At 41.2% G+C, this 21,593-nt stretch overlaps 8 protein-coding genes across 9 annotated transcripts; 4 read left to right on the forward strand and 4 right to left on the reverse strand.

Moving 5' to 3' along the window:
• Positions 1-110: 110 nt before the first annotated feature.
• LOC124314195 (deoxyhypusine hydroxylase-like) lies at positions 111-1,838 on the reverse strand. Of its 2 annotated transcripts, none has more exons than XM_046779326.1 (4): positions 1,763-1,838; positions 923-1,213; positions 525-857; positions 111-466 (listed from the first exon to the last, which is right to left on the reverse strand). In XM_046779326.1, exons 2-4 carry the CDS (start codon positions 1,203-1,205, stop codon positions 156-158), a joined length of 927 nt encoding a protein of 308 aa, XP_046635282.1. In that variant the 5' UTR covers positions 1,206-1,213; positions 1,763-1,838; the 3' UTR covers positions 111-155. The 2 variants fall into 2 exon arrangements, with proteins under 2 accessions (XP_046635282.1, XP_046635283.1); XM_046779327.1 differs by having other exon boundaries at positions 923-1,209; positions 1,763-1,814.
• Positions 1,839-1,952: 114 nt separating this feature from the next.
• Positions 1,953-5,016, reverse strand: LOC124314022 (serine proteinase stubble-like). The gene is made up of 8 exons (XM_046778972.1): positions 4,906-5,016; positions 4,609-4,823; positions 4,150-4,378; positions 4,002-4,085; positions 3,611-3,939; positions 3,399-3,548; positions 3,215-3,335; positions 1,953-3,155 (listed from the first exon to the last, which is right to left on the reverse strand). The coding sequence occupies exons 1-8, from the start codon at positions 4,994-4,996 to the stop codon at positions 2,119-2,121; spliced, it is 2,256 nt and encodes a 751-aa protein (XP_046634928.1). The 5' UTR covers positions 4,997-5,016; the 3' UTR covers positions 1,953-2,118.
• Positions 5,017-5,206: 190 nt separating this feature from the next.
• Positions 5,207-6,308, reverse strand: LOC124314270. The gene is made up of 3 exons (XM_046779431.1): positions 6,169-6,308; positions 5,787-6,073; positions 5,207-5,562 (listed from the first exon to the last, which is right to left on the reverse strand). Exons 1-3 carry the CDS (start codon positions 6,178-6,180, stop codon positions 5,352-5,354), a joined length of 510 nt encoding a protein of 169 aa, XP_046635387.1. The 5' UTR covers positions 6,181-6,308; the 3' UTR covers positions 5,207-5,351.
• Positions 6,309-6,804: 496 nt separating this feature from the next.
• On the reverse strand, positions 6,805-8,765 carry LOC124314136 (acetylgalactosaminyl-O-glycosyl-glycoprotein beta-1,3-N-acetylglucosaminyltransferase-like). The gene is made up of 5 exons (XM_046779197.1): positions 7,521-8,765; positions 7,377-7,457; positions 7,241-7,303; positions 7,111-7,171; positions 6,805-7,019 (listed from the first exon to the last, which is right to left on the reverse strand). Exons 1-5 carry the CDS (start codon positions 8,368-8,370, stop codon positions 6,848-6,850), a joined length of 1,227 nt encoding a protein of 408 aa, XP_046635153.1. The 5' UTR covers positions 8,371-8,765; the 3' UTR covers positions 6,805-6,847.
• A 295-nt stretch (positions 8,766-9,060) lies between these two features.
• On the forward strand, positions 9,061-10,523 carry LOC124314174 (lactosylceramide 4-alpha-galactosyltransferase-like). The gene is made up of 3 exons (XM_046779279.1): positions 9,061-9,237; positions 9,312-9,783; positions 9,851-10,523. The coding sequence occupies exons 2-3, from the start codon at positions 9,328-9,330 to the stop codon at positions 10,463-10,465; spliced, it is 1,071 nt and encodes a 356-aa protein (XP_046635235.1). The 5' UTR covers positions 9,061-9,237; positions 9,312-9,327; the 3' UTR covers positions 10,466-10,523.
• Positions 10,524-11,044: 521 nt separating this feature from the next.
• LOC124314138 (beta-1,3-galactosyltransferase 5-like) lies at positions 11,045-12,655 on the forward strand. The gene is made up of 3 exons (XM_046779200.1): positions 11,045-11,918; positions 11,973-12,177; positions 12,259-12,655. Exons 1-3 carry the CDS (start codon positions 11,123-11,125, stop codon positions 12,455-12,457), a joined length of 1,200 nt encoding a protein of 399 aa, XP_046635156.1. The 5' UTR covers positions 11,045-11,122; the 3' UTR covers positions 12,458-12,655.
• Positions 12,656-12,711: 56 nt separating this feature from the next.
• On the forward strand, positions 12,712-15,745 carry LOC124314027 (mitochondrial potassium channel ATP-binding subunit-like). Its single transcript, XM_046778985.1, has 10 exons — positions 12,712-12,888; positions 12,998-13,310; positions 13,375-13,688; positions 13,765-13,981; positions 14,045-14,203; positions 14,264-14,467; positions 14,536-14,655; positions 14,722-14,825; positions 14,883-15,384; positions 15,516-15,745. The coding sequence occupies exons 1-10, from the start codon at positions 12,827-12,829 to the stop codon at positions 15,612-15,614; spliced, it is 2,094 nt and encodes a 697-aa protein (XP_046634941.1). The 5' UTR covers positions 12,712-12,826; the 3' UTR covers positions 15,615-15,745.
• A 777-nt stretch (positions 15,746-16,522) lies between these two features.
• Positions 16,523-20,915, forward strand: LOC124314088 (sialin-like). The gene is made up of 11 exons (XM_046779112.1): positions 16,523-17,869; positions 18,186-18,256; positions 18,345-18,374; positions 18,442-18,588; positions 18,703-18,936; positions 19,024-19,111; positions 19,190-19,416; positions 19,490-19,639; positions 19,716-19,848; positions 19,928-20,169; positions 20,243-20,915. The coding sequence occupies exons 1-11, from the start codon at positions 17,854-17,856 to the stop codon at positions 20,435-20,437; spliced, it is 1,533 nt and encodes a 510-aa protein (XP_046635068.1). The 5' UTR covers positions 16,523-17,853; the 3' UTR covers positions 20,438-20,915.
• Positions 20,916-21,593: the final 678 nt, after the last annotated feature.

Below are 21,593 nucleotides of genomic sequence, written 5' to 3' on the forward strand. Positions count from 1 at the left end.
CGTACAAATGTTGGCAACGATTTTTCGTGGGAAAAACTAAAAGCAGATGGTTTTAGAACTTCAAAGACTCTCTTACGAAATAATTATTGAAGGAAACAACCGCAGAAAAATGTCCTTCACCAATTTTATTTCCAAGCACGGCAGTATTTATAGATTTATGAGTCGAGGTTGGTTAGACCGTTTGCATACTGAAACTCTGGGCTATTTTCATACTCGCACATATCCAAAGCCACCTCGCAGCTTTCTTTAACAACCCTTGCTGAATCGTCGGCATATTTTTGGAGAATTTCACGGCACTCGTCTTGGGCAATAGACCCGAGAGCCTCGGCGCATTCATGTCTGACCATTTCATTTTCATCGGCGAGTTCGAGCCGCTCGATCAATTCCTGAATGCAAGCAGGGCTTTGTACCTGTCCAAGGACGTAGGCGATTTCATGTCTGAATAAGGCGCTACTGCATTTCAAACCTGCATTAGCGAAATCGTAATATTAAATTTGTTTAACAGATTTCTCGGTGTGCAATACCTTCAGCCAGGGCTTTAACGCTTTCAACGTCCCCTTTGTTCCTGAGGGCAAACATGGCTCGGTACCGTTCAAACAAAGGTAAAGTTTCATCCAATAAGATGGTCTTTAACTCTCCCGTCTCTTTTACGGACGTCGATGGCGTTGGGTCTACGCTGCAATAGGGATTCTGCTGATAGGCGCTATCGATCTCGGATTTTTTCTTCTCATCGAGCAGCCAGTTGATGCGTTGGACGGCCAGCTGGCAGGTCTCGGCTACTTCCGTTATCTTGTCTTCACAATGTTCTTGCAAAACGGGCAGAGATTCTGCGCTACCGATGGCACCGAGAGCTTCACCTGAATTGAAAATGTTTGTTGTTAACGTTTTTATAGGGAAAAAAAAGTGACGTTTGCATTATTACCGGCTTCGTGACGAACCATGGGTTCTTGCTGAACATCTTTCAGTACAGAAGTGAGCACGGGGATAGCCGTAGGATCTTGCATCTGTCCTAAGCAGTAGGCAAGTTCGTGTTTCAGTAATGCCGAGGAGTCGGTGAAGCAGGATGAGATGCCTTCAACAGCCTTAGGTCCGCCAAGATTGCGGAGGGTAAACAAAGCACGAAAACGTTCCTTGAGTGGCCGATTGGTGTCATTCAACACTTTGGACACGGCTTCAAGTTGATTGTCACTTGCTAGTGCAGGCATCTTTCTGTCTAAATTCAAACATTACATTAATAATTCTATTACATGCTGTTACATAACACATTTTATTTTATTTCATAATCTTCACAAAAAAATAAACATTCTGATTTGACATCTTAATCTGTAATTGAATTTCTGTTTAGCAATATTGATAGCATTTCACTCATCTCTTTCTATTTAATTAAAAGCACCAGATGTCATTCAAAGTTGCCTCTGGGTTCGTTTATTCATTTCGCTAACTAAGAAAATTTTGAACAAAAATATGATAGAGGCCTCTACGTTCCAATGCAAGTTTTGTTAAAGAAGAAATATATTGGGTAAATAGCAGTTCTGAATGTTTAAAAATACTTAAATGCACTACAATTAGTCTTAACTATTTGTTGGTTTACATTCTGTAGGTATGCCTACAAACAGTCAACACAGTTTCATAAACATGTTGCCAATTTTACTACTTTTATCTGGATTAAATTGAATTCTGGTCCTTTTTCACTTTATAACATTTTCTACATTGATAAGCCTATATTTTACACGAGAATATTCGTATTGAAGAAAATCGGTACCTCGTGAGTGACGCGTGTCTCTAGTAGAAGAATTTCAAGTGTTTGATTTTGACGTTTCATCGCTTTATCGTCTGCTTCCCAAAGCAGCGTTGCTATTTTTTTAAAGACACTTATGTCGCACGAAATCACGTTTAGTTCTTTTTACATATTAATTCTTAACGACAGAGATTCAGCTGGTATCTCATTGCGATTTTAAATTCCCAATTAAGTACATTTTATTGACGCAGAATAAAAAGAAGAAATAATGTTTTTCCGCGTTATATTATTATTATTTTCAATCATGAAAAAAAGCACCAAACCATCCATTTAAAATAATTAAGGCTACGACATATTACAAAAACAAAATAAATAGAATTTTATGTAAATGCTAAATCAATAAAATCCTTTAGTTTCATAGGAGCCGCTGTCGTCGAAGGGGCTGCTGTGGTGCTGGAAGCTTCGTTGGAACGCACCATAATAACAGGACTAGGTTCTTTCAAAGGCTGTGGATTGGCCGTTGGATAAGGATCGAGAGGACTAACTTTGGAGCGAATCCAATCCAGATAGTCCCAAATGGCCGTGTAGGCCGATGGGACATTGGGCATACCACAACCCACTCCCCAAGAAACTAGTCCGACGACGTGATATTGCATGGGCTTTGGATAGTTGGGTGCGTTGACTAGACAGGCCAGGGCTCCTCCTCCGTCGCCGAAACAGGAATCTTTGCCATCTTTGTCATAGGCGCACACAAAACCTTTTTTCGGGAGTTGGTAAAACTGGCCGAGGAACGGGCGAAGGGCCTTTTCGCAGAATAGGGACGTCACCAGAGTTTGGCTGGTTTGTTTCAAAGTGCGACTGAAAGTTGCCGCATCACCTTTGGCTTCTGAAGTGGAGAGTTGTTGGCCCCATCCGGTGACGATGCAGTCCGAGTAGATGGGCTCGCTGGAAGGCGGCAGGCAGATGGTCCCAACATGAGGCATGACGCTAAAATCCAGCGGAAATTTCAGTTGCAGCAGAGCAATGTCGTTTTGCAAATTTCCAGCGTAGAACTCTTCGTGTACGATGACACTCTGGACTTCAACGTCGTACGAGGGAAACATTTCTCCGACGCCGCTCAAATCCCAGTCTCCTACACGGGCGAAGAGCAGAGTGAGCTGGAACTTGCGCACGCAATGGGCCACCGTCATGATGAAGCGAGCGGAGATGATGGTGCCGGCGCAAAGGTAATCGCCCGTTTCTCCGTTCACCACAGCGACGTGCCACGGAAATTCGGCGAAACTGGTTTCGGCTTCCAGCACTGAACTCGGTTTCCGTCCGGATAGCACGCGGGCATTGATGCCACTCGACGAAGAAACGCCGCAACGCTCATTGTCGACGCCGTACATGGGAGGAATGGGTTTGTATGAAACTGGACCTATGGAAACAAGATACAATTGAATTGATTTGAAAAAAGAAAGTGTAAAACTAATTTACCGGAGGCTGGATTTCCCCAAACGGCTTTGGGTGGAGGTAAAAGAGCTCGCCCTTCTCCTTCAGACGTCTTGTTCATCCACATTCCGCCGGAAGCTGGAGGCACCTTAAATGTTTTCGAAGCCTAGCAGAAAATTTCAATTAAATCTAAATGTTGTTGTCAAATATTTCTTAATGAAAGTTATACGGTAGCTCGTCGAGTTCTAGAGGAAGGTGGGTTTTCCGTTTCGGCAACAATAGTGTGCGTTGATTGAGTCTGAGGTGAAATGTCTAAAGTTGGTCGGCGCGAAGCATCCATCGGATTTGGCGAGCGTCCATCAGAAACTGTCGCCATACTCTGTGTCCATTTGAAACATTGTTACCGCTAAATGAATTCAAATTACTCAAATTGTGTTTTACCATAGGGCGGCGGTCTCGGATGGTGCGCTGAAAAGAGCCGTCTTGAAAGATGAGAATCATTTCCGTCCAATCCGACTGAGGAGGTGGCGGCAGAAAACTTTGCAAAAGTCGAGGATCTTGCAGACCAAAGTTCTGCATGAGTCTCAGGTCGTTGGTCGGAAATCTCGGATCAAAGTTGCCAGGTGAAGGTGGAAACATCCACGGAAGAGGTTGGTTAAACATCATGGCATTAGGATTGAACCAATTCATCCGCGGGTCTGGAGTTGCAACCATGGGCGGAGGGGCAACTGTTTGCGGGACTGGTGATGGCTGTTGTGCACTTCTCACACCTAATACACGTTAAAAGTGATTACAAACATCAAGTTATTGCAACTTGTTATATTTTGCTTACTCTGCTTATTTTCTTTGGGCTTCTCAGTTGTGCTGGCTGCTGTAGTTGAAGGCTGCTCTGTTGTTATGTTATGCTCACTACCATCTGTCAAATTAAACGTCAACATTTGAGCAAGCACTTTGATGGCAAGTATGAAGTTTATACTAACTCGAGTGTTTGTCCTCAAACGAGATGTGGACATCTTCGAAACCTGGCCATGGCAACATGATGGGAAACGGAGCAGAAGGATCAACATCCTTGGCCGATCCATCGTGAGAAGGAAAGAACCACAAATCAGGCTTGGGTCTCCAGCTGTCTTCATCCAACTTGTCCAACATAGAGCAGCAGACGTAGGTCCACGTGGGGCTAAATGCTCCACAGCCAAAATTATCTTTAAACTGTTTTTTAAAATAATGAAATCAAATTAATACAACTAATGGCGTTTGAAAAAACAAACTTATTACTAGACATGAAACATCGTATACGATAAAACAAAAATGATTTTGAAACAGTTAAATTTGCATAAACATTTTGGGATAAGAAAAAAATCTTTTAAAGTAATTTAAAACTCTCTACACAATGGTGAAGAGAAGTAACACTTGAAATGAATCGATTGAATAATAATTACCTTGTCTACACCTTCCATGAAACGCTGGGCTTCACGATCGTACACGACAAACTTGACGGGGCATTTGACTCTTGGTAGACAGAAAGTATCAGATCGTGGGCAAGCCGCTTTAATGACCGCCGCTCTTGCCAACTCCAGCATACTGGCCACCATTTGCGATTCGTCCGTCGCTCTGCGCAAAGTCAGCGAAGAAATTTGCGTCACACATATTAAGCCTGAGAAAAAAAAAATATTAAAGTTATTTAAAATTAAAATAATTTAGTTAAGTGAAAAAAAAAGTAAAGATAATAATGTCACCTGATATTAAAAACGGGAGGATAAAGTGACGACCCATCTTGGAAGCTTCCAGAGATGCAATAAATTGAGTAGCGAATGAGGTGCCTTTCATCACCTTCGTACCGCCAAGTCTGAGCGCAAAACAAAGGATTTGATTGATATATAGCCTGAATAATCGATTGCCCGAGGACGATTACGTAGTACCCTTTTCATCCCCTCGATAAATTTCATCCGACTTCATATTCCAGGAAGGAAGGTGGGGATCGATTAAAGTTGAATCCTAAATACATTAACTATAATTTTCCTCTTTAATGGCCGTGAATATTTTTATAAAAGAAGATTTCTAAAAGCAATTTTTTTTCTGCAACTTTGAAATACATTTATTACAAACAGATAAGACACAATTTTGAAATATAATTGAATCCGTTTCAAGGGCAGGGGGGATTTCCATTTCACAATGGTTGATTTCAAGCGTCGGAAATGGTGATCACTGGGCGAAAACCGTTTTCATCAGCCGTCCAAGTGACGGTCATCTTTTGCATTTTGCCACCGTCGCCAGCGATGAGGTAAGAGTATTTACCGGATGAGACTGTACCGGAGACTTTTTCTCCGTCCGCTCCGACAATTTCTTTTTGGGTGCCTTTTTCCTCAACTTCAATTCCATTACTGCCGACATATCTGAAAACATTTCGGAGAAAGACAATTAAATTTCTAAGGAAATGAATTAATTTCTACACAACACATATCTGCTATTTGAATATACAATTATTAATTTAAATCTTAAATTATTAATCCATCAATAAGCTTCCTTGATCGTAAGATAGTTTCGGAATAATAATACCATTGTTATGCCCCTCTATGTTATTGCTCAATAAAATAACATTAGCCATTAATGATTTTACCCGTATTTGTAATCTCCGTCAGGCGACATTTCTTGATACTGTGAGATAATGTTGGATGATGTTGTCGGAGGAGGAGGAGGGATTAGAAGCAACTCTGTCGGCTTTGAAGTACTTAGGCCTATTTCACCCAAAAACAAATCAGCAGATGTGATGCTGGGAATGGGAATGGGCGAGGAAATAAACTCCGGCGGAATTTCCGTGACAATGGAATCAGTGGAATCTTGAGGAATAAGGGGTGCAGCGCTTATCGACAACATGAGAGCTAGAGAAAAAATCACGAAGGTGCACTAAAAACAAAATGAGTTAAATTAGAAATGAAATCAGACATTATTAAGAAAGGCAAATACTCTACAATAGATTGATTAGTTAAAATGTTATTTACCAGTGGACCCATTATGGCAGACAAACGTATGCAACCGCGAGTAAAGTTATCAAGCGCTAAACTGATATTGACCACAGCAGTCGCAGTTCCCTTTTATACGAAACTTGGAAGATTACACTGGCACCATCGTTCACTCGAAATCGGAGACTAAAGAATGTGACACATTTCTTTTGCATTTCCTTCATCTATACCCCCTGAAAATTTATTTCTCTTTCTTTGTTTGCTTGCATCACAAATAGCGAAAGCTCAAACTGATAAACGACAAGTATTTTATCCAATCTCATCTTCAATTTGTCACTCAAGGAAAACCGAAACTCTCATCCATGTACATACATATATATCCAGCTATAAGGCGACCAAAAAGTTATTTCCAGTGTCTCCGGACTCTGGACCGAGTTGTGTACAGTTTCTTTTGGCGCAAGAGGCGCAGATGGAATTCAATACCGCTGTAGTTTTATGGGGGTATTGGCTATACATGTACGTACGTATATACATAAATACGTCACGCAATCACCGAGCTATAAGTTTTCTGTTTTGTTTCGCCATTTTATTACGCGTCAAGATTTCTTTTCGAAACAATTGTGAGCCTTCAGAATAATCATTGCGCCAAAATAAAACAACAACTATCGGTCGTGAACTTGAAAAGCGATACGGCACCACCATCACGCGTGTGTGTATTCTAGCAAATGCCAAGGTATTTACAGGCTGTTCGACAGGGCAAGCGACGTTGATAAATGAGAGAAACGATATTGTGCGATTGGAGGAATTGAATCTTGGATTGCGTCTGCCACATAGCTGTGGAACGGACGAAACAGGCGTCCAACTTCTTCGGAATAAAGCGCTCGTAGATTCTAATGTTTCAAAGGTGCGCGATATGAATAGATGATTTGAATATGTGACGGAAATAACTATATGTAAGCATTTCTCATCTCCTGGATTTACCTTCGAGATGAAACGGACGTGATGCGGGCTTTGCGGGCACAGATTCCCGTGAGAAAAACATCTTGAATCATCGAATAATTTCATGAACAGTTAAAATTCACATCAAACTATAATTTTACAAGTTATATACCTTCCAGTGGGAAAAAAGGAGTGGTCTGTGTTGCACTCAGTAAAGGTTGAATAGTGTCCCGGCCTGTAAAAATACTCGAATTATTATTCAATAATTCAAGAATTAATTATTTGAATATTGCGCCAAAATGATTCACCCATAAGGTATCCACCTCCAGACAAGAAAGCGGGGTACGTGTTCCAAGGCCAGATGACTCGGCTGATGTAGTATTTGTTATCTAATGTAGTCAACAATTTAGCAAAGTCGCTTATGTTTAGTAAATAAAAATTACAACGTATACTTGGATCTCGTTGAGGGCGATCTTGCACAATTCCCAATCCATAGAGGCGATCCGTCTGCTGGAATTGCTCTTTTCTCAAGAGATTAATCAACACATTGAGGTTGAGGTAAATATCATCGTCACACTTGAGGACCAACTTGACACCAGGGCAATGGCCGTCTGCCCAGTGAAGCAGAGCGATACTCTTTAACGTTAAATTCGCATAAGAATCGACGACATTCACTTGAACTAAGTCTTGATGCTGAGCGTTTTCCTTCTCCAGCCGATCCTTGAGAACTTTATCCTCGTCAGGAGTCGATCCGACCAGAAAAATCAGTTGAATCCAATCGACATTCAACAGACTTGGACCGGCCCATGTCGTTCTAATCAAATTCCTTTTGGCCGAATGCCCTGCGGCCGAGATCACCACAATCAGTAATGTTGTGTCGACGCTTCCGGAAGCATTCAAGGACTGGTCCGTCCAGTAGGGACATTTGAATTTCTGTTGGGCATTTATGTCGATAGGATAGTGAAAGGAGAGCACATCATTGACAACCGACTCTTTGTTGTTTGGCTCAAGTGGAGGAACTGGTATGGGTTTGAGGCCTAGTCTTTGAACAGTGTAACCAGTGTACCCGCTCAGCCCTCTTCCTTCACTTGCGCTATTAGCGACAATGTTTCGAGCAATTTCGAATTGATGAGCTATTTCAAAGACAGGTGATGCTGGAACATTTGCACTGAACTGACGTGGGTCAACGAGTAAAACAAATAAAAAAGTCAAAGTGACGGCCAGACAAAACGACTGGGCAAAAACGCGTCTCTTGTTGAGTTTCCGCAGAATGAGCGCATTAACGAAGGTGAAATAACTCATATTTCGTAATACATGGTATCAATCGAATGTGTACATTAAAACCAATTTTAAAACATCCTGGATCTAGACATATTTGAATGCCAAATATTTTACAAGTGGTTACATGTTACATAACATATCGCATGTAATATATATAATATCGCAGGTAATAAAAGTGTAATATACCTGAAATACGAAACGAATCAATCGTCTAATATAGTTGCTGCTCGTTTTTCTTTTCCAATAAAATGTTACACAGTACTGTACTACACCGTAATTGGACGTGTAGCATCTGAGATGAAAGTTGGTCTTGAACTGGTGCACATCTTATTGCAAGCGTATTATTCCTCGGAACTAAGTGCTGGATAGATTTGCTTAGTAGACAGAAAACAAAAAAAAAAGGTACCTGCTGCGTGCGCGCTTGGCTGCACAGGCGACGCTCTTGGTCTAATACTATACTGGGAATCTGTTCTTCTGTTGTCTGTTCTATATTCTGGTAATAAATGTGTAACGGAATAACTATATCAATGACGTCAAAACAAAGGAAAACTTTATTTCTAGTTTCCGCCATTTTCAGAGAATCCGGATGATGAGCTCCCGCGTTTTATTGTCTTTTATCTTGGGTTGATGACCCTCCTCGAGTTTAAGAGTGGCCGCGGAGCGAGTCGGTTTTTGATTTCAGTTGTATTGTATAGGATATTGTAGATTAATATCTATGTAACTCGATGTCGACGAAACAGCGGAGCACACAACTTCAGCATACAAAACGACGCGGAGCTCCTTCATCTAGAGCAGCAAGATTCCCGGTCTTCATCTCATTTCCGTTATTCGTGAAGCCAAGGTTGGTCATGTCCGGTTAATCTCTGCCATCAGCCATTCTGAAATCAGGTAATAAATCTATTTTGCTTCCCTTATTACATTGAAAACAATCAACTGATTAAATTATTTCTGCCTGTGAGTGTAGCCCCACGTACGAAAATGAATTTACGCCGTCATAAAACCACTCCTCAACAAGTGACAGTAATGTTATCTATTACCATCATTATTGGTGTCTATTTGGTCACAACGTCCGTCACCAAAAGAGAAGATTTCAATTTCTTAACGACGACCGCCGTACCCCGAGAAGAACGAATAAAGATCATCAAATGGAAACGCAATCAAACTTTATTGTCGCCATGGGAGAATTCAATTCTTACCGACTCTGAGCGCATTTATTTTCACGAAACCACTGGACGAGACAGTGTCAACCTGAGACAATTATGCGCCGTCGAGTCGGCGGCCAAAGAAAATCCTAAACGTTCCATCCAGCTCTTCTTCCAAACTGATTACGTCAACCTAACCGACACACCTAACAGTCCTCTGGGTTCCATCATGAAATATTATCCCAACATTGTCGTGATTCTCATCAATGCCAGTGATTATTTCGCCAATACGGTACAGTATATTTTACATTTACAATTCAAATGAATCAATAATATTAAGTAAGAGTCCATTTTTATAGCCGCTAGAAGGTTGGTACTTGCGCGGTGTGTGGAGGAGAAGTCCGTACAGAACGGAGCATTTCTCCGACTACATCCGCATTCTAACTCTGCACAAGGGCGGAGGAATGTACATGGACCTCGACTTTGTAACTCTCAAGACGCTGGATCCGAAAATATTCCAGGATTTTGTGCCGGAAGAGGACAAAGGTGTACTGACGGGGTCTTCTTTTCATTTCCATCGGGATCACCCAATTATCCGCAAGATGATAACCTATTTGGCGTCGTCCTATCATCCGGAAGAATGGACTTATTCGGGTCCCGCAATGTTTCAATCGATTGTGCTCAAGTATTGCCGCAAAAAGTTGCCGAAACCCACTCACCCGGCGTTACTTTGCCCCGATGTGAAGATTATGCCGAGAAAATATTTGTATCCGTACAAATTCGCCGATTGGAAGGAATTTTTCCGTAATGACGTTCCTCGTAACGGCGATAAAACTTTGAAAAGCTACGCCGTTCACATGTACAACAAATTGTCAAAAAACGAACCCGTCCTGGTTGGATCCAATCAGATTTACAGTAGGATCGCTAGAATTCATTGTCCACTTACGTACGCCCATGCGGTTGATTCGTTTTAATTCATTTAGAATTTTTTGCAAAATATTCAACGAGGAAATACAAAAAAGTAAATAAGGATTTTTTCGGATTTTTTTTAATTCAATAGTTTTTTTTTTTTTTTTTTTTAACACAAAATGTTAGCGGGAGGATTATCGGGTAAAAAGATGAAGGCTAAGTTAGGCTATTCTACCGTATAGCGCTTTCATCGCCTTCATTCTCAGTCTAAACACTAAAATCACGGTCTAAAGAGTCGACCGTGATTTTACAATAGACTTAGTATTCGCTCTACTGGTTACAGCGTGAATTTCTGTGCACAGCTTCCCGAATCACTTGGCCCGTAACGGAGTTAAGGTAAAAATAAAAAGGCATTTTCGCTGGTCACTCCCCCGATAAATAATAAGAGAATTGGCCGCCTTTTTATTTTGGGTAAATTCGAATCGTTAGAAAAACGAGGATTGCGGAAAGCAGCAAAATAAAATATCCGTGACAAAGCTAACAAAAAAATAACAGCCAATAGGAGAGCAAAGTGTATGTACACTTCCCCACCTAAAAATCCGTTCGGCACTTGTTTCTTGGATCCACCGAGTAAATAGAATTAGACGACGGGTTCAGTGTTCACGTTCTGCAGTGACACAGTGCATGCAAACTTGGTGTCAAACTAAAATCAGTTATTAAATATGGTGAACAGATCTTTGAGAAAATGGATAACCAGAGGAGTTTGGTTCACGGTGATTTTCGTTCTTTTCTTTTTTGTTATGGATAGGTTCGAACGTTCACCACACAATCCAGAACTCGAATCGTTTGATTCAAAGAGCTCTGTTGAAACTTTATTAAGACAAAGCTCTGCACTCGATTACACGGATTACACTGTCCGGCGACTAGGCCTGAAACCCATACCCTTTGTTGATCCTCTGCAAGCAGACATCAATGAGCCAGTCATTAACGACGTGCTATCTTTTCAGTACCCTATTGACATTGATCACAAAGAAAAACCAAAGTGTCGACACTGGGCGAACGCGTCACTGGATTCTACTAATACCGATGCTAACTTGAATCAGACTTTACTGATTGTGGTGATCTCAGCTGTCGAGAATTTCGCCAGAAGAGATTTGATTCGTCAAACGTGGGCTAGCCCACATTTCGTGGACGTGGAATGGATTGAAATCATTTTTCTGGTCGGGACGACTCTTTTTGAGAATCAAACCATTCAGGATCGGCTGCAGAAGGAAAATGTCGAATACGAAGATTTGGTACAAGTGAATGTCGTCGATTCTTACGCGAATTTAACGTTAAAGAGTATCGCTCTGCTTCACTGGGCTCACGGTCATTGCCCTGGTGCCCAACTAGTTTTCAAGTGCGATGACGATAATTACATCAACTGGAACGTCTTGTCGAAAATCCTTCCAAATCTCAACGATACCAGGAGTATATACGGAACGCCCGTCCCTACTCTATATGCTGAACGATGGAAAAGTAAAAAACTTTGATTTGTCTTAATAATCTTTACTCATTTTTGTAGTTTAATAGAACAGAAACATTACGTTAGTCGTCGATTATGGCCTTGGCCACGTTATCCCAACTACCTACTAGGCGGCTGCTATGCCATCGCTGGGCAAGCCGTGAAATCTCTCCTGGCAGCTACTCAAACCACACCTCTTTTTTGGATAGAAGATATTTATTTGACTGGCCTGTGCGCAAGCAAAGTGAACGTTAGTCTTCAATCCCAACCAAAGTACTAGAAATAATTTTGTTCTTCAGATTTCTTTGTTGTTCTTATTACTTCAACACAATCACTCATTTGTTTTATCGTTAGGTACTATTATCCAGATTTCCCGGAAAAAGGTCAATTAAATGCTTGTTTCGTTCGCACAACTGCTATCTGGCAGACTCGTTCTTCAAAACATTTGGCCAAATCACATAAGATTACTAGTAAAGTCTATAGTCATGAACTTCCTTGTATTCCAAAGGGTAGTAGACCTGTGTCCAAGTGCTTTTGGGGAATATTTTGCTGATGATTTCGCTTAAATCAATCAATGCTTAGCCAATGCTGCCACCAAATATTTAAATACGACCATTTTTGCCACCACACTTATTTCCCTACCTTGCACTAGCTAGGTCGACTGGATTGAATTTACTGTTGCTGTTATCCTCAAATCATTATTGAAAATGATTATGATGGAAAGATTTTGAAATACATCCAAGTTTTTAAAGTTCGAAGTTTCATTTCATTTCAGATTTGCCGCTAGTAACTAGCAGAAGGTTCAAACCTGTTAGTTGTCGTCTGCTTGGAAAATGTTTACAAGTCTGAATTCTTAGCTGAAATTTTCCAAAAAATTTCTCACGTGTATAATTTGTAAAAACCTCTACACCATTTCCTTACCATGCTAATTTTAAGAATCAACAATCTTCTTAGTCATAGTATACAGAAAAGCTCACGTTATGGGTAAGAATAACATTTTTCTTTGCTAAGATTGTTTTGCACGTTTGTTCGATTTTTACTCTTCGAAAATGACTGCTGGCCAGTTGTTAAAACATTAACATATTTTTACAAGGTCTCAGAGGTACTTCGTCGAGACACTAAATCGCAAAGCAGTGCAAAATGTGAAGCAGGCATTCAGATCACAATCAATAAAATCAACGGCCAAAGAAACATGTTCCACGTCACTGCTGAGATTACTGGGATTCTCTTGTGGAACAGGGTTAATTTTGGGCAAGCAATTCTATTCAGGAAACCATGCTTACTGTGAAGCCAAGTTAAAATCAAGGATTGTCGAAGACGACCAAACTAAACAACTCAAATTTGACTGGTCAAGGTTTTGGCAACTTTTGAAACCACACTGGTGGTACCTCATCATTGCTGTTTCAGTAATTTATCTTTTTTACATAGTCAATTTATTAATTTAACTAATAAAGTTTTTTTTTTTAATAGAGTGCTTTTGTAGTTGCAATTTTAAACATTGAAATTCCTCGTTTGCTGGGTTCCTTGATCAATGTTGTGTCCAACCATATGGACGTCGACGCTGAAAATACAGTGGGAGCCTACTGGCAGGAACTAAAAGTTCCCGCAATCCGACTCGGAATCATGTACCTTGCCCAAGCTGCATTTACATTTGTCTACATCAATTCTTTGTCTTGTGTTGGAGAACGGATGGCCTGTCAACTGCGCGAGGATCTCTTTTCTTCCATCATTCATCAGGATATTGCTTTCTTTGACAATCATCGGACGGGAGAATTAGTCAACAGGTATTCATAAATCACCTTCATCGTTATTATTAGTTATGTATACTAAATTTGGCTCGGTATTAATTATTCCAAACAGATTGACAACAGATGTGCAAGATTTCAAAAGCTCATTCAAGCTATGTGTTTCGCAAGGGCTCAGAAGCGTAACCCAGACGATTGGTTGCATGGTGTCCATGTACCTCATCAGTCCTCCTTTAACTATTTACATGGCAACTATCGTTCCAGCTGTTATCGGAGTGGGGAGTTTATTAGGAAGATTTCTAAGAAGTCAATCGCAAGCCGCGCAAGCCCAGGTATAGAATAAAATAGTAAAAACATGGCCGTTATCACATTCCTGTGTCGAATTTAAATTTTAGGTGGCTAAATCGACGGCCGTTTGTGATGAAGCGCTAAGCAACATTCGAACCGTGAGAGCTTTCGCAATGGAAGAAAAGGAAATGGAATTGTACGCAGCAGAATTGGAAAAGGCTAAAGTTATGCAAGAGAAACTCGGCATGGGCATTGGTCTTTATCAGGTAACATTGACAAGTTTTATAGGGCCTTGTATTACTCTGACATTGCTACTTTCTCAACAGTCGGGTACAAATCTTTTCTTGAACGGCATCGTTCTTGGAATCGTGGGTCTTGGTGGATCATTACTTTCGTCAGGCCAGATCAAACCGGGCGATCTGATGGCTTTCCTAGTGGCTACTCAAACCATTCAGAGATCTCTAGCTCAGCTCTCTCTCCTCTTTGGTCACTATGTTCGCGGCATTTCTGCAGGATCACGGATTTTCGAGGTGATACCAATTCATTTATACTCGTTATAGTCTTATCCTTCAACAGCTTTTATCATTTTGTTGGACAGTACAGCAACGTTAAACCAAGTATCCCGCTAAACGGTGGCAGAATTATTCCCTTTCACTCTTTATTCGGCCAGGTTGAATTCAAAAACATTGATTTTACCTACCCCACTCGCCAAGATCAGGTAATGATATGGGATTTTCCCTCTCAATTTTAACGCAAGATTCATAATGTTGTATAATGCCAATAGAAAGTGTTGAAAAACTTCTCGCTGACGCTCCCTGCGGGCAAAGTTGTCGCTTTGGTTGGCAGCTCAGGTGGAGGTAAATCAACTGTCGCAGCGTTATTGGAACGGTAAATTTGGTCACCGTAGATATTGGTAGTTCACTTTTAATATCTCTTTTGAATTAGGTTCTACGATGTTGACAGTGGAATCATTACGATCGATGGCATCGATATAAAAAATTTAGACCCAACATGGCTTCGAGGACGTGCTATTGGTTTTATAAACCAAGAGCCGATTCTTTTTGCCACGTCCATCATTGAGAATATCCGGTACGGCAAACCATCCGCAACGGATCTAGAAGTGATGGAAGCTGCCAGAATGGCTAACGCCGATGAGTTTATCCGTTCCTTCCCGAACGGTTACGCCACTCGAGTTGGAGAAAGAGGCGTAACGATTTCTGGTGGTCAGAAGCAACGCATCGCCATCGCTCGAGCTCTCCTCAAAAATCCATCCATTCTCATCTTGGACGAAGCGACTTCCGCTCTGGATGCCGAATCAGAGAAACTCGTTCAAGATGCGTTGGACAAGGTTGCTGCAGGGCGAACTGTCCTTATCGTTGCTCATCGCCTAAGTACTATTCAGAACGCCGATACGATCGCAGTCGTCTCCAACGGAGCTATCGCTGAGGTAACTTTATCCTTAGCTATTGGTGTTCAAGTCTCCTTATTTGATAACAAGGAAAATTATGTCAATCTTCTCTGAAGCTTAGCTTCCTTCTTGATCTAAGATTGTAATTTTTGTTTAACTTTTCTTTTAAGGTGGGCACTCACAAAAGCCTTGTGGACAAACGTGGACTGTACTGGAACTTGATAAGGCAGCAACAGCAGAATCATTCGAGTGAAACTCACGGAGCCTAAATATCAAATTTTGTTTTAAATTACCTTAAACTTAATAGTTTGAATTTGTTATATAACAGGACCTTGCTTCTAAAAAAGCTCTTATGTTGATAGTTTCCTGGCATTAAACATTACTACTTTTAACGATGGGATCATACGAGCGAGGTGCTTTCTCTTTGATCACTAGATGGCCAGTCGTAACCCATTTCTAGAAACCGATAATCGACACGCCGTTTGCACGTGAGTTGGCTTTAAAAAAGGAAACCTATCTTCGGCTATCAGGAAATCTTTTGTTTTCTGTCTCTCACCTTGAACTTGAAATGGTTTTTCCGGATAAGGTGCTGTCGATATTTGTCTCCAAAGAACCGTTATATACGGCCAAAGAGAAGTGAACTAATTTAGACAGAAAAATTCCGTCCAAAATAGAACAAATTATTCATTTTTATTTTTAAGCGCCCTTATGGAGAAGTAATCTTTACCCAATTTTTAAAATATCTCGTTTTATTATTTTTATTTTATCTTTTCCTTGATCGTTATTAGAAACAGGTCCGAGAGAGCAGTTTTTGGTAATCTTTTCATTATGGAATGGCTTTGAACCCGGTAACGAATATCACACGCGAACATTGTCGCTAAGGGCCCCTCGCAAGACAGCACGAGACTGTTGTAATAATTTTTTTTTTATCTTTTTTTTTACTTTTATTTATTTCCCTAAAAAAAAAGAGCACCAGACTCGTCGTCGAATAGCGTGCGCAGAATATCAAGACGGAGGGAATATGTTTTGCGGGCAACATGCCAACTTTCAGTCAACACGGCCTACTCACGTGAGCACCAATTTTTGTTTTTTCTCAATTTTTTTTGTTCTCGTGCGTAGTTACTTTGTTTTCTCTAATCACAAAATATGGCGTTAATCAGTAATCACCGAGTGAAACTAAATTTGACTCTAATGGCGTCACATTATCCAGACGCTGTAGAATCAGACTCGTCGCCGTGAATTATTCGAGTGGAATGACCTCAAAACGGATATCTATTATTATCCTACGTAGGTCAAATTCGCTTGTGTTGCCAAAACAACACCTCCCAATATTGTGTATATCGAATCGGAACAAAAAGATTGACAATGTAGAGAATGCCAACAGCCAAACTGGGCAATAAAATATAGAGGCGAGGGTGTAAAAAAAAACAGCAGCCATTGTCACCAACGGGACATTTTCACGCTCTAGCGACCGTCGTCTCTCCTAACTGGGCCTCCAGTTGTTTCGAAAGCAAACAAAACACTTTTTTTTGTTATGACCACTCCCTTTCCGCTGTTATGAAACATATCAGCCATACTTTTAGCGGTTTGTTTGAGCAAATTTGCCAAGCTTCCGCCAGCTTGACATCGAAAATTCTATGTCCTTCTGTTTGATCAACTCAATAAAAAGTCGGTCATGCCTTTGGGGTAGTACACTATGACCTTGCAGTAACCTGTAGTCCCGCTCGCCATGACGCAACCCGAGTGTAAACGCACGTCGGCCCCTTTTGAGTTGGTAGCTGGAGCTCGAGATTCACGCATGCTCGATAGCCAACTATCGCTCTAGTACCCCGTTGCCTCTGTGCGACTATACTGTTAGAGTCTCTACTAAACTGCTCTCCTTCTTTTTTGTTAGCTTTCTCCTATTTTTCGTTCTCTCCCCCGTCGTTGCCTTAGCAACACCCTCATGCGACCGCCCTTGTGACGCCCTTTCGGCGTCCTTGCAGTCGCAGTCGGCCACACGAACTTGCTAGTTACGTGACTCTTTCGCCACGAGAAAAGGGAGCATTCAAAGCTTCCTTCCCTTATTGGCAACGATGTGTTTGTTGTCAATCAAAAACGAGTCATTTGACGATCAAATTATTATTGGGAAAGGCTCCTATTTGCCGGTACACTTAAAGTGTTATTCAGCGAGCGTAGCTCATTGAAGACATTAGACCAGACTGAACTGGCTGTCCCGACTGAGTTCTAATTCTGATTGAGACTTCCATTGGGTTGACACGTGAGACCGGAGCCGATCCTACGTGTACAAAGCACAAGCGTTGGCCCAGCGCCCCACCACACACAGTTCGACTCTAGCTGACTCGTTGCCCAGCTGCAGTAGTGAGTCGACAACGTTCGTCCCGAGCAGACGCTTTTCACTTCTCTCACTTTCACGCGGGATCGATCGATAAGTTACATCCTAATAGCCACAAGGCTTTCTGTCATTTCAGTGAACGCTTTGAGTGATCGACAGCACAGCAGAACATCATGGCCGAAGGCGGACGTGAGTATATCCCATTTCTTGATTAAAATTTGAAACTTCATTCCAACAGCTTTTGATACGTCGGCAATAAGTTGGCCGGCGTCGAGTTCGATCATTTACCCACGTGAAACCTTTGAACATTTATTGATGACGATTGCTTTCTGTGCGGTTTCTCCTTAATTTTTTACAATCTCTATTGTTTGTGGGTAGCACAAATAAGCGTACCTCCTATCGTTATTAATAACAAGGATTGATCTTAGATACGACAGATTAAGCTGATTTGGCAATTTTTTTTCATTTCTTCTATTTTTATATATTGATTGATGGCGAACTGTAGCATGTGTCCCGGCTCGTTACATCTTCACAGCTTTGGTTTCTATCGGCCTGGCAATTATTTATGGACTCAAAGTATGGATCAATTTGATCTTTGATCATTTTTATCAACTGAAATAACCGGGTTTTTTATTATTATTATTATTTTTTTTTTTTATTACAGGTCAACTTGAGTGTAGCTATCGTTGTTATGGTAAATGAGTTGAATGAATCAGGAAACTAAAAATAACATGTTAATAAATTTTGTTGTCTAAAAATAGATCAACTCGACAGAGTTGGCTCTGATGAAATTAACTGAAGATGACCACCATAGCAGTCATCATGGATCCAATGAATCAATGTCCATTAATCCGGAATTCGCCTGCCCGGCTCCCGATACAGGATCAAACGTTACCGTCGTTGCGCAGGTGCCCAAAATAATTCTTTTAATACATTTAAAAATGGCAGTCCTTTTGTAAGCTATGCTGAGCAAACGTTTTCCCTTTTTGGCTCATCTGAAATGTTTATTTATCCTTGTTCAGGACGGGCCATTCGCATGGCCAGAGCCGACCCAGGGATTGGTACTAGGTGCCTATTTCTGGGGTTACATCCTGACTCAGATTCCTGGTGGTAGAGTGGCCGAAATGTTCTCTGCCAAGTGGGTCATCTGGGGCTCCGTTCTCATTAACGTCGTTTTTACAATCCTGACACCTGTGGCAGCGAATATCAGTTACATTGCCGTCCTCGTTGTCCGCTTCGTTGAAGGTCTCGGCGCTGTAAGAAACCTCTTTTATTAATTTCCCCAAGCGACTCAAACGAATTGCTGGTGCTCTTTGTTTTATTAAATTATTTGTTCAATACAGGGAGTGTCTCTTCCGGCCATTCACGTCATGCTGACCAAATGGGCTCTTCCTCAAGAGCGAAACATGATCTCTTCTTTAGCCTACGCCGGTACGCAATTTTCTTATTGGTGTAATCGAATCCATTTGTTTCACGTTAACTCAACGAAATTTTATTAACGATCAACAGGTATGGCACTGGGCACAGTCATTTCACTCCCGTTCTCGGGTATTTTGGCCGCCGCGTTCGGATGGGAATCGGTTTTCTACGTCCAAGGAGGTCTCGCTATGGTTTGGTGCGTATTGTGGCTCGTTTTCGTCTACGATTCCCCTCAAGATCATCCGCGCATCCATCCGGCTGAATTGGAACTTTTCGAATCGTGTATGGCGGGTGGTGGCGGTGGCCACGGGCATTCGGTTGGTTGCTATTTACTGACGCTCTTAAAAATAAGACTAAATTAACACGCTGTGTAACACAATTGATCTGCAGAACTTGCCCGTCCCGTGGAAAGCTCTTTTGAAATCCGGTCCCTTCTGGGCTATTCTTATCGCTCACTCTTGCAACAATTTCGGATGGTACATGCTCCTCGTTGAATTGCCAACCTACATGAAACACATTCTTCGGTTCAACATTAGTGAGGTACACACTCATCGAGAGAACCTTACTTGTTCAAAAAGAAATGTAATAACAGTTGAATTCTTTCTCAAATAATTAGAATGCTTTGCTCTCGGCCGTACCCTACCTGTCGCTTTGGATCTTTAGCGTCATCTGGAGCAACCGTTTGGATTGGGCTAAAAGCAAGGGATGGATCTCCACCACTACTGTCCGAAAACTATCCACTGCCGTCGGTAAGTAAAACGCATAAAATTTGCTAATTATCTAAATTGTTTTTTTTAAATTGCGTTGTATTATTGTGAAATAAATCAGGATCGCTCCTTCCGGCATTGTGCTTCGTCGGAGTCAGTTTTGCCGGATGTGATCGTCAAGCTGCTGTTGCTCTCATGACCCTCGGCACCATGTTCATCGCCGGAATGTACTGTGGCTTCCTCTCCAATCACATTGACATCGCTCCCAACTACGCCGGTACTCTTATGGCTTTGACCAACACGGCCGCCACCATCCCAGGCTTCATTGTTCCCGTCTTTGTTGGCGAAATGACCCACGGAAACGTAAGTTGCAGAACAAATTCCAATCTAATTGACTATACGAAATAGTTCATTTTCTACTTTTCATTTCCTGCAGCAAAGTCTCGGCCAGTGGCAGATCATTTTCTTCACGACGTCCGCCATTTTGCTGGTTGAATTGGTCATGTACACGTTTTTGGCTTCGGGTGAAGAGCAGCCGTGGAACAAGGCTTACACCGGCGGAGCTGACGGAAAGAACGGCGCTCATTTGTCGCCGGAGGAGGAGAAACTAAACAAGACGAGTCGCGCTTAAAAAAACAAAAATTGAAATTTTTGTGTTTGGCGCGTTCTACTATAATATCGTGAAAGCCGAAATGGAAAGATCTAAACAAAATCTCGAGAAAGAATCTTCGTCAATCATATAGACGCCACATTTTTCTCTTCCTTGTTGTTCTTTGTCATTCAGTTTCAATAAGATTTGACTTGAATCATTTTTAGTTTCATTACAAACTCGTGATTGACTTCAATTGTTATTGGAAATGTGTGCTTAGTTCGGCTCCTCTCTGCTGCAATAGTATAAAAAAAGCTAATTGGATATTAGGTAACATCATTGTGTTCTGTTAATTGTGTGTGGCACTTTGTAACATATTTAAGATAAAGACACTTCCGCGTGTTCCGTATTTTCTGGTGAAATCAATCTCATTGTTAAATCATTTATTCATATATAATCAAGGAGGCTGAAAACAAATTTTTTTTTTTTTTTGCCAAATAAACGCACTGGTTTGTGCCGATTTCTATTGTCTCATTCAATTATCCAAAGAAAGAAAAAAACATCGAAGAAACTGTATACTAAAGTTGGTACATTGACCTTTCACCTGTCTTTCACCTTTTCTGTTTCGCCCGCCTCTGGCTTTTTGAAACGGATCTTTTTCCTACCCTACTAACACGGCCCATCCTCTTTATGTAAGATGTAGATAAATATGGGATGGATAGATCCAGGTCGCAATTGTGGGGCGGTAGTATAGCGTAGGTATAAATTTATTCGGATCTAGGATGGGATCAAATAAAGAATATTCATCGTAGATCCACCAGCGTATATTCATTAACATACTGATTGTACATCAAAGTAATATACTCGGGGGTATGATTTTGTTGTGATACCATTTGGTACATACACAGAATGTGCATCACAGTATAACCATATTAGGTACACAGTGGACGAAAAAGCTAAAAAATATCTCAATTTCCATTACTCCCAAACGTTTGTTCCTAAATTGTACGAACAGTTGGTCAAATGGTTAGAGAGGTGAGCTACGGAATTGAAGGTCAGTAGTTCAAGTCTCGGGGTAGACTTTTATCTTTTAATTTCTGACAGAAATCATATCCAAAGATGGATGTTATTTAAGGATACTGTGTATACACAAACCGGTATATTCAAGGGACATACAAATGGTACATGCGGGGAAGGG

This window comes from Daphnia pulicaria, chromosome 10 (genome assembly GCF_021234035.1).
Source record: "Daphnia pulicaria isolate SC F1-1A chromosome 10, SC_F0-13Bv2, whole genome shotgun sequence".
Lineage (NCBI taxonomy): Eukaryota > Metazoa > Arthropoda > Branchiopoda > Diplostraca > Daphniidae > Daphnia > Daphnia pulicaria.

What these genes read in the sequence shown, in the direction of transcription:
- LOC124314195 (XM_046779326.1), bottom strand. Translation starts at nt 1,205, where the DNA reads ATGCCTGCACTAGCAAGTGACAATCAACTTGAAGCCGTGTCCAAAGTG. An exon ending in CATGGTTCGTCACGAAGCCG is followed by an intron (nt 858 to 922) that starts GTAATAATGCAA and finishes TTTTCAATTCAG; the next exon opens with GTGAAGCTCTCGGTGCCATC. An exon ending in CGTTAAAGCCCTGGCTGAAG is followed by an intron (nt 467 to 524) that starts GTATTGCACACC and finishes TCGCTAATGCAG; the next exon opens with GTTTGAAATGCAGTAGCGCC.
- LOC124314022 (XM_046778972.1), bottom strand. Translation starts at nt 4,996, where the DNA reads ATGAAAGGCACCTCATTCGCTACTCAATTTATTGCATCTCTGGAAGCT. An exon ending in GTTTGAGGACAAACACTCGA is followed by an intron (nt 4,086 to 4,149) that starts GTTAGTATAAAC and finishes TTAATTTGACAG; the next exon opens with ATGGTAGTGAGCATAACATA. An exon ending in CTAGAACTCGACGAGCTACC is followed by an intron (nt 3,336 to 3,398) that starts GTATAACTTTCA and finishes ATTTTCTGCTAG; the next exon opens with GCTTCGAAAACATTTAAGGT.
- LOC124314270 (XM_046779431.1), bottom strand. An exon ending in GACGGAGATTACAAATACGG is followed by an intron (nt 5,563 to 5,786) that starts GTAAAATCATTA and finishes AAATGTTTTCAG; the next exon opens with ATATGTCGGCAGTAATGGAA.
- LOC124314136 (XM_046779197.1), bottom strand. Translation starts at nt 8,370, where the DNA reads ATGAGTTATTTCACCTTCGTTAATGCGCTCATTCTGCGGAAACTCAAC. An exon ending in TGGAGGTGGATACCTTATGG is followed by an intron (nt 7,304 to 7,376) that starts GTGAATCATTTT and finishes GTATTTTTACAG; the next exon opens with GCCGGGACACTATTCAACCT. An exon ending in ACGTCCGTTTCATCTCGAAG is followed by an intron (nt 7,020 to 7,110) that starts GTAAATCCAGGA and finishes TTGAAACATTAG; the next exon opens with AATCTACGAGCGCTTTATTC.
- LOC124314174 (XM_046779279.1), top strand. Translation starts at nt 9,328, where the DNA reads ATGAATTTACGCCGTCATAAAACCACTCCTCAACAAGTGACAGTAATG. An exon ending in GTGATTATTTCGCCAATACG is followed by an intron (nt 9,784 to 9,850) that starts GTACAGTATATT and finishes CCATTTTTATAG; the next exon opens with CCGCTAGAAGGTTGGTACTT.
- LOC124314138 (XM_046779200.1), top strand. Translation starts at nt 11,123, where the DNA reads ATGGTGAACAGATCTTTGAGAAAATGGATAACCAGAGGAGTTTGGTTC. An exon ending in ATATGCTGAACGATGGAAAA is followed by an intron (nt 11,919 to 11,972) that starts GTAAAAAACTTT and finishes GTAGTTTAATAG; the next exon opens with AACAGAAACATTACGTTAGT. An exon ending in AGTCTTCAATCCCAACCAAA is followed by an intron (nt 12,178 to 12,258) that starts GTACTAGAAATA and finishes TTTTATCGTTAG; the next exon opens with GTACTATTATCCAGATTTCC.
- LOC124314027 (XM_046778985.1), top strand. Translation starts at nt 12,827, where the DNA reads ATGCTAATTTTAAGAATCAACAATCTTCTTAGTCATAGTATACAGAAA. An exon ending in CAGAAAAGCTCACGTTATGG is followed by an intron (nt 12,889 to 12,997) that starts GTAAGAATAACA and finishes TATTTTTACAAG; the next exon opens with GTCTCAGAGGTACTTCGTCG. An exon ending in CGCAAGCCGCGCAAGCCCAG is followed by an intron (nt 13,982 to 14,044) that starts GTATAGAATAAA and finishes TTTAAATTTTAG; the next exon opens with GTGGCTAAATCGACGGCCGT.
- LOC124314088 (XM_046779112.1), top strand. An exon ending in CAATTATTTATGGACTCAAA is followed by an intron (nt 18,257 to 18,344) that starts GTATGGATCAAT and finishes TTTTTATTACAG; the next exon opens with GTCAACTTGAGTGTAGCTAT. An exon ending in AAAACTATCCACTGCCGTCG is followed by an intron (nt 19,849 to 19,927) that starts GTAAGTAAAACG and finishes GAAATAAATCAG; the next exon opens with GATCGCTCCTTCCGGCATTG.